The following is a 9,149-nucleotide window of genomic DNA, read 5'->3' as shown; positions in this document are numbered from 1 at the left end:
TAGTGTTTCATTTGATTGTTTATTCTGTGACATTTCTGAATTTTTATTTTGTGTTCTGTGACAAGTTTGGGTTCCCAGAAATAATGTGACATATTTCATTTGACTTTTATTGCATATCCATGCACAGGCATATATGCACCCATGTCCCAATACCACTAACTAATTTTGAGCAGTATGTGGACCACCTGTCCTGCACACAGACCATTGACCTATGTAATTATGTAATTACAGACAGATGCAGTTACCATTGAGATCAAAATCTTATAAAAACATAGTATGAGAATTGCTGGATTTTCAACTGTGCAACTGAGTAATTCTCTGATGGCCCAGACCAGACTTATTCAAGTGGTGGCCCTTTTAAGCCCTTAAATCATCATATGAGTAGGCAAATAAGCGCATTTATTAGTTATGTCTGTTTTATCACATTTAAATGAGGTTATTTACAGGTCAGGCACAGGGAATGTAAAAGTCTGGCTCCTTGGCACTTTAGTTTTTTTTTAACTGGCCCTTCTACAAAAGTAGTTGAGTAGGCCCAGTTGCCCCAGACTCTCAGCCTAAATGTTTGTCTTCATTTGATTGATAAAAAAGGAGTATCCCACAACTAATTTCTGACTCTACAACTATATACTCAAAAAATACTCACGATAATAGTATAAAAATGAGTTACAATTGAGAATTACATGATATATATACACTTGGTGCAATAATGTTAGTTATTCACGAAAAGCTATGTAAGATAAATAGTATAAACAACAATTGGGGAAGTAATTTTTAATGCACTTGGAGTTCAGCAGACGGTAGTATTTAAATAAAACATTTTTTAGATATAACTTATATAATAATAATAATAATAAAACACACGTTTTTATGGTGTTTTTATTGTAGCACTTTCCTGTTTCGTATTGTTCAGTTGTGTGAGAGATAGATAAATAGAGATATGGATAGATATGCACTGTGATATTTGTCCATGAAAAAAAACGATAAAACAAAAATGTATTGCATAATAATTAAGCAACACTTTATTGGATCATAATGTAGGTGATGAGTATCAGTAGAAGACAGTAGATGCAAGAGTCTAATAAATATCACCTGTAAAAACTCAGTTGACTACAACCAGGAACACAATACAAGACTCTGAAAATCACCTCAGCCAGTTAAAAGGTCTTATTTGTTACTTAAGGTGTAATAAAAAATGTGTCATTTGTTGACTTAAGTAATCATCTCTGCAACATAGTAAACATCTTTGGCAAAACCTCAAAACTCAAATTCTCAGCAACTTTTCTTTGTGTTCAGACTTTTAATGTCACCTTCAGATTCCCATCAGCAACCTCAGACACATCTACATAATAAAAGTGTGACACTCTCAGTTGGTATTTCAACCGTTTTTATGCTCCATCATCTTGAAAATCTTCCTTTGTGGTAAAATCTGGGCTTCAGTCTTGTAAAGTGTTCCAGAATTTAGCAAGAATAATCAAACTGCGGCTGCAAACACTGACATGATACGGCTGTTTACTGAATGATGAAAACAGATGTGGGAGGAAAGAGAAAGTGCAAGAGTGACTTTTAAGAGAGGGAGAGCAGGAGACAAGATGTGAATCATCGAGTGAAAAGATCTGACTCAAAGACCTAAAAGTGAATCATCAAATCGGCTCAGTGAATTTAACTCTGCTGCCTTTAGTTGCCATCGACTGCCCACTGTTCCCCTGATGTTTATTCTCACTTCGGTCGTTGCCTCTCTTGGTTGCATAACACATCGATCAGAGCAGATTAGCAGTTTGGTCAGCTATCTTTGGGCTAAACACACAAAACTGTCTCAGTGTTAAACAAGTTAGATCCCTATGGTAACCAGGTTAGATGACAAGTATTTGTCCAATTAGATCACTGGAAAATTGGGGTCATCATTTCTGAAGGCTTCTGACAAGCCTTATTCTTACTTTTGATATTTAGATATTGATCCTCTTAACAGCTTCCTATTTTATTGTAGTTGTGTGATTGTGTCATCACATTTCACCTCACTGTAAATCACTTTTCACTGCCTCAGTGATTTAATTTACTCACAGTTTAAAAAAATAATAATATCGACAACTTCATGGTTCTGATGATGTTACATGTGACTGGCTCTTATCATGTTAACAGACAGAGATGACCATGATACAGGAGCCACACACCACGGCCTCTGGCAACCTTTCATTTCAGACACAGAAGCAACTCGTCGGCCAGTAGAAGCCTGCAGATGTACAACATAATAAAAAGAACAAGCAGAGGTCAACTCTCTGAGCAACATCTCCCCACTGAGCAACTATAGGAGGAGAGCTACATCTACAAACAGACTTCAAGTCGGACAGGAAGTTTGTGCGTGTTTGTATACGGGAGGAAAACGCTGGTCTATTCCCAGAATTCCCCCGGGAATAATCATCATCATTGTCTTTATCACATGGATGTATTATCTAGAACTGGATACAGCCGCACTGCTCAGCTTTGTTGTCAATTTTGCCCAGTGGCCATTTGCAGTGCTTGGAACCGCAAACAAGGTCAATTACGACTCTTACTATTATCGATTTGAACCTGTGGATGTCATCACAACTTTAAAATCTATGGGCTGGGTGAAAACTCATGGGCAGGGCCAGTGGAAGGAACGCTACTGTGCATATTTAGTGGGATGCATAACCAGGAAGTAAACCTGGAAGCTAGAAACTTTTTTTCTAGCAGATCTTCGAGCAATTCTAATAGGCAGCTTCTTTGGGTCCGGTATCTAGTTCTATAATACATCTATGCTTTGTCATTGTTGTCGTCAGCCAGGAAGTAAATAGGAAGTGGGAGGAATCTAGTGCTGCGTCCACTTGATGCTCTTCAGGTCGATGCCTTCCTGGACCATCTCCCACAGAGGACTGAAAGACAGAGAGAGAGAAAGAGAGACAGACAGGTTATTGAGTGTTACCTACTGCGCACTCTAGTTAATATCAGAGGTCTGGTAAAATCCCTAGAAAGAAGTCTGATGGGTCAAGACACACAAGGAGTCAGGCAAAGCTGAGCCTAAGAAACTACCTCGGAGAGTACTGTAATAATGGTCTTACTGTAATTGATAGGAATTATGGATGAAACTACCAAAATAAGATCTCAGTTAGAATGAACCAGAATTATAAGTCCAGCTGAACTCACCTCATCTCCCTCAGTCTGCTGACCTGCTGGATGCATTTATCTGCCGTGTAATCCACTTCTGCCTCTGTGGTGAACCTGCCAATACCAAACCTAACACACAGACAAACACACAATTAGATTAACCAACACATCATTTAACTGAAGTCAAACCAGAGAGCAGGAAGCTGCTCAGCCTGTCACTGTGAGACAGTTTGAGTGACTCATCCTTTAATCAGCAGTGTGTGCTCAAGAAATGTTATTTTACTGAAAAAACAAATAAAGCTAAACCTGATTTTAGTCAACAATGTGAGCTCAGTTACTATCAGGATTTTGATCTTAATTAAAGTATTTGTACCTGATGGAAGAGTGAGCCAGGTCTTCATCTGCTCCGATCGCTCTGAGGACATATGATGGCTCCAGAGACGCAGACGTACAAGCGCTGCGTGAACACAGGAGGCAGAATGTTAATCAATCATCCAAACTGCACACATGTATAAGCAGTCACCTGAATAATACAAACAAAAATGGGGACCCAATTGCAAAAACATTGCTCTGACCTCCCAGATGACAGAGCGACATCCTTCAGCGCCATCAACAGACTCTCTCCCTCAACATAGGCAAAGGACAGGTTGACACAGCCTGAAGAGACAAAAGCAGTCAGGTAAAACAGACTTCCAACAGAAACATCAAACTTCAACTTTCACTGACGTTCATGTGGGTTAAAATTCAAGCATGTGACCGTGTGCGAGAGTTTCACTTCTGCCTGTGTGTGTGTGTGTGTGTGTGTGTGTGTGTGTGTGTGTACCAGGGTAGCGTTGCAGTGGATCTCCATTCATGATGACGTCAGGAAGCCCATTCATGAGCTTCTGGACCAGACGATTTGCCAGTGTGGACACTCTGTGATGATCATACTGAACACACACACACAGACACATACATATTAAGTCTCAGGATGTTCGGTTACATTTGTTGAGTTTCTGTATGTTTGGGTGCATTTGTTTTTACCTCCATCTCCTGCTGGGCGATGCTGCAGGCGGCTCCCAGCCCAACAGCCAGCGGGGTGGGGACAGTGCCAGAACGCAGCCCCCTCTCCTGCCCGCCTCCGTTCTGCAGTGGCTCCATACGCACTCTGGGACGGCGTCGCACATACAAAGCGCCCACACCTGTACACACATACAAGTATTGGAAAGCCAGTCAGCATGACCTGTGGAGTACCACAGGGATCAAGACTTGAACCCCTTCTGTTTAATGAAAACAGGCTGCTGTGAGGCCACTTTTCATCCGATACTTCTTTTATCGCTTTGATTTTCATAAAGCACTTTGAACTGCCATGTGTATCAAAAGTAAATGAACAGCATCACCTTGCCTAATAAGCTAGCAGTTCAGAGTATATCTAAAGTAAAGCTGTGGCTAACCTTTGGGTCCATAGATCTTATGGCCACTGATGGACATCAGATCAACCTTCCAGTCGGTGACGTCGATGGGAATCTTTCCTACAGCCTGAGCGGCATCAGTGTGGAGGAAGACTCCTTTGGAACGACAAATGTGTCCTGTGTACAGGGAGAGTAAGGATTGATTTATCAATAGTTTTGATGACAGCGCTGATTCAAATCAGAGGAAAAGTTAAAATCAGGGAAGCGCTGAAGGCTCTATATAACACGATGAAACATTTCATAAGCGGAAGTTTCAGAAATCTGATTTTTGCTTTACATGTGGAGTAAAATATTTGTGTTTCCATGGTTACCGATCTCTTTGATGGGCTGTTTGACCCCAATCTCGTTGTTGATGGTCATCACCGACACTACAGAGGTGTCCGGACGGATGGAGGCCTCCAGCAGCTGAACAAAAACAGACATACAGTTTGATTACAATGACTTCTCTAGTTGAACATGTTGACTTTAAACCGTCTATGGTGTCATCACTCTGTACGTTCAGCATGTGTACCTCCAGGTCCACCAGTCCGTTTGCCTGGACTGGCAGGTAGGTGATCTTGAATCCTTCAGCCTCCAGAACTCGACACGAGTCCAAAACACACTTATGTTCAGTCTGTGTGGTGATCACATGACGCTTCTTGGTCTGGTAGAACCTGGCAACACCCTGCAAGAGTGAGAGAGGCAGGGTCACTACTAACACCACAACTCAGAATTGTTAAACTGTTGCTGCAGTCTCATTCTGTTCTTAATGTGCTCTCAAGCTTTGGTCACACCAGCATTTAAAGCAACAATTTTGCCATAAAATTGATTCATTTTATTGCATTTGCTCCCACGGATGAAGTAAATCTAAGCAACATTCTCACGTCAAGTTCAACTAGGCAAAGCGGTGACACTGGAATTCAAGCAAATGATAAAAAGCTGACCTTTGAATGGAGACCTAGAAAAGTCCAAAAGGGAGGAAACTAGACACTGCAGCTGTTTGTCACCAACCACTTTTATCAGAGCATAACTGCAGTTATGAGACAGTATTTAATGGTAAAAATGCATCTTAAACAACTTTTCCCTTAGTAGACAAGCCTACTGATGCTCTGAGAGCTTAATTTGCCCCTTTCTTTCAACAATAATGAACAAAATGTCTGGATAGAGTAAAAACCACAGTTCAGAGAAGTTAGAGACCGGCACAAAGAGCTATGGTGACCGACTACCTTCACTTTGTCCTCAAGACACTACAAACACATTTTTCACATTGACACATGGTGGAGAGGAGGTGGTGGTGAAAGGAGGGGAAGGCGTGATGGAGAGGATGTTACAAAGAGAAAGAGATGAAGGGGAGGAGCAGAATCTAACCTTGATGGCCATGTTGTTAGACTCGGTGGCTCCGCTGGTGAAGATGATCTCTCTGGGATCTGCTCCAATCAGGTCAGCCACCTGCTGCTCAGACAAAAGGGACAGCACGCAGTCAGTGTGTTGCTCTCAAACTCAGATTTAATGAAATGATGAGCACAGCTAAATACAAAGCAGTTGTAAAAGGCTCACAATGTAGTTATAAAAAATTCAGAATTAACTTTGATGAAAATGTACAACTAATGGTTGACACACTAAAAAACAATTTCCCACTTCAGAATTAACATAGTATATAAACATTTTAAAAATATAAAATTATATAATTATAATTATATGGAATATTTTTTTTTTTTTAATTACTGTACTGCACTGTAATTTAAAAACAGGACAGTATATATAGATATTTCACTTTGCTAAACTGTTTCCCTTCTCTCTCTGTACAAACTGAGTGTCTCTCTACCTTCCTGGCCGTCTCCATGGCGCTCTCGCTCTCCCAGCCGTAGGCGTGTGTCCTGGAGTGAGGGTTACCATAGTAATTCACCTGGTAGGGCAACATGGCGTCCAGCACCCGAGGGTCCTACACGAGACACAATTTTAAGTAACTGTTTGTCGCTTGTGATATTTTCCTGGAAAGTCACTGCAGCACCCAATGTACATCTTTTGTATTACAGCAAATGCAAATGGTTTTATCAGTGGGACACAGGCTCAATCATCATTGTGTTACCTCATTCGCAATAGACAGTGACTTAAGAAATATTTATTTACATGAAAATCTTCGAGATTATTATTTTAAATTGACAACATGGTGGGTAACGGTTACCATGGGTGTGGTGGCCTGGAAGTCCATATAGAGTGGGCGGGGCTCATCTTTCTCCAGTTCATGCTTCTTTATCAACTCTGCAGCACAAAACAACAACAGACAGACAGTCAGCTGGAGTTTAATCAGATCTGAATGATTCTGGACTAAAACACTGGGACAGACTTATGACACAGGCAGGTCAGAATCTGCTGAGTCATTCAACAGCAATGTCTGTAGAGCCGTGTGTAGAAACTGTAAAGTTCTGAAAATTGGGTATTGCATGAGGTGTCATGGTGGTAACAGAACATATGTGTATGCTTCAGGTATTGTGACCCTCTTGTACATGTTTTATCTATTTTGTTGAGTCAAAAACAACAAGCATCCTTATTTGTTAGGCTGATCTTTATAAGCACTCAGTTCAGTAATCTTTCCAATAATTAACTGTTTAACAATATTCAATATTACTGTATAATATGGTTATTATTCCCTGTTTATTTTTCATTTTTATTAGTTGGTCACAGGGCTATTCAACTACTTTTCTTTTTTTAGAAGGGTCAGACTTGAAATATTGCCAATGGGCCGGACTTTTACATTGTCTGCGTCTGACTCATGCAGCTCAAAGTGGTTTTAACGATGGACTTTTCATTTTTTTTCTCAGCTTTGTTTATTAGTTTTAACAATTGAAAAGGAAACATTGCACATACAAAACTACAGTAACAGACAATGCACCTTTTAACAGGTTGTCAGTTTGAATCATTAATTCTATCTGCTCAGAAAGACCGGGTTAAACCCGTTTAATGAAATAAGAGCATTTTGTACTTAGTAACAAACATGATTAAGGAATGACTAACAGAGAATGATCCAAGTGCCAGAATGAGTTTGTGAAAGGGCCACATTAGACCCACAGCTGCCAGTTGAAAGGATCTGCTGTATATGAAGCAAACAATACATTTTACCTTGACTTACTGCATTTCTGGCATAAAAACTTTGAATTAAAACATCACCAGCTTCTTTAATCTGGTCATTTTGGTGTTTATGTTTATTTTTAGTATATATACCCTAAACAATATTTTGCTGATTCATAAAGGGTCCATTAATGATGTTCTTTAGGAATAGTGAGCAGGGGAGGCATGACCTTACAGAAATAGAAATTTGTACAAACAAACGTTTTCAAATGTCTTGCTGAGTCCAGTTTAGTTCAAAACACAAATAATATCTGAAATAGTTAGAGAAAACACAAACCCATTTTTCAAAAATTGTATCAAAAGTAAATTTTAATTCTACACATTGAAAAGTATGTCCAGGTAATGACAAAAAATTAAATATATAGCTAAACAGTGCTGAGAACATTGAATTTTGACACTTGAAACCTGATAAAATACACAAATAATCATGTGAAATTGTTGACTATTCTTTCCAATCAACTGCTTTCTGTATACTTATAGTTCCTTAAATGATTTTATAATATCACTGCGTTTTTATAATGTTATAAAAGGTCCACACGCTTCATTGTGTAACGTTTCATCACTCAGCTGCTGAGAAGTTTCCCGTCTCCACACTAAACTGCGTCACTTTGGGATTAGCCTCATGCTAACTGCTCTGCGCTACATAACCGGGCTGACTAGCTCCACTAACTGGTACCTTTCTGCAGAGTGCTGGCGGCTCTCAGGTCAGAGCCCAGCCGGAGAGGATTCCACGAACCCGGCCTGAACAGCCGGGAGGAGACGGTCCTGGTCGGGGAAAGCATCTGGACGGCGTGCTGGTTTCACCTGGAGACCCACTGACCTCCAGTAACAACAAGACGCTGACTGCAACCACAACACCAGTGTAAACCGGGTTGAAAGAGTTTGACCTGCTGGTTTCTGTAGAAGAAGACAATTCACGATTTAGGATTAAATTGTAGATGTGACCAACGTGGGTGAAGTTTGGTTCGGTTTGAGAACCGTTGCCGCCTGTCAGCTACACACAGCAGAGCGGGTCAGGACCAAGTTAACTGCCCTAACAACGAACACTTCCGATGATAACCTTCAAAATAAAATATCTTAATGTCGAGCATGATATTTTTAGACTTGTAAGGAAAAAAATTAATCAGTTTTAATTGTATTTGTTCATGAATTTGTTTTCAGATCAGCACCGAAATGATGTTTAAGTTTTGTACTCAAAAGGACATTACTATTTTAAAAGTATTTTACTTAATTTAGTTTTTCCGGAAGTACATCCTGTAACTCTCTGTAGCTTGACGCAGCTCAGCGTCACCGCTGTTTCAGCGTTGCACAAGAACGGAAGCAGGGGGCGGGACTTCCTGTCAATAAATTGCGCTCTCATTGGCTAATATGCGTTGTTTTGGTTCAGTGTGGGCGAGGCCATGGGATCTCTCTGTTCTCTGATTGGTTGCAGCTAGAAGTTTATGAAACGTGAGTTCGCAAGGTGAAGTT

The 9,149-nt window shown here is 40.3% G+C and overlaps 1 protein-coding gene across 1 annotated transcript; it reads right to left on the bottom strand.

Annotated features, from left to right (window-relative positions):
• Positions 1–858: 858 nt before the first annotated feature.
• On the bottom strand, positions 859–8,724 carry nfs1 (NFS1 cysteine desulfurase). The gene is made up of 13 exons (XM_030420830.1): positions 8,356–8,724; positions 6,736–6,812; positions 6,376–6,492; positions 5,919–6,002; positions 5,083–5,235; positions 4,883–4,976; positions 4,554–4,688; positions 4,144–4,301; positions 3,944–4,049; positions 3,696–3,777; positions 3,494–3,577; positions 3,160–3,249; positions 859–2,888 (listed from the first exon to the last, which is right to left on the bottom strand). The coding sequence occupies exons 1-13, from the start codon at positions 8,459–8,461 to the stop codon at positions 2,825–2,827; spliced, it is 1,350 nt and encodes a 449-aa protein (XP_030276690.1). The 5' UTR covers positions 8,462–8,724; the 3' UTR covers positions 859–2,824.
• Positions 8,725–9,149: the final 425 nt, after the last annotated feature.

This window comes from Sparus aurata, chromosome 6 (genome assembly GCF_900880675.1).
Source record: "Sparus aurata chromosome 6, fSpaAur1.1, whole genome shotgun sequence".
Taxonomy (NCBI): Eukaryota; Metazoa; Chordata; class Actinopteri; order Spariformes; family Sparidae; genus Sparus; species Sparus aurata.
The sequence above is the reverse complement of the archived record's forward strand: the minus strand, read 5'-3'. Positions and strand labels throughout refer to the sequence as shown.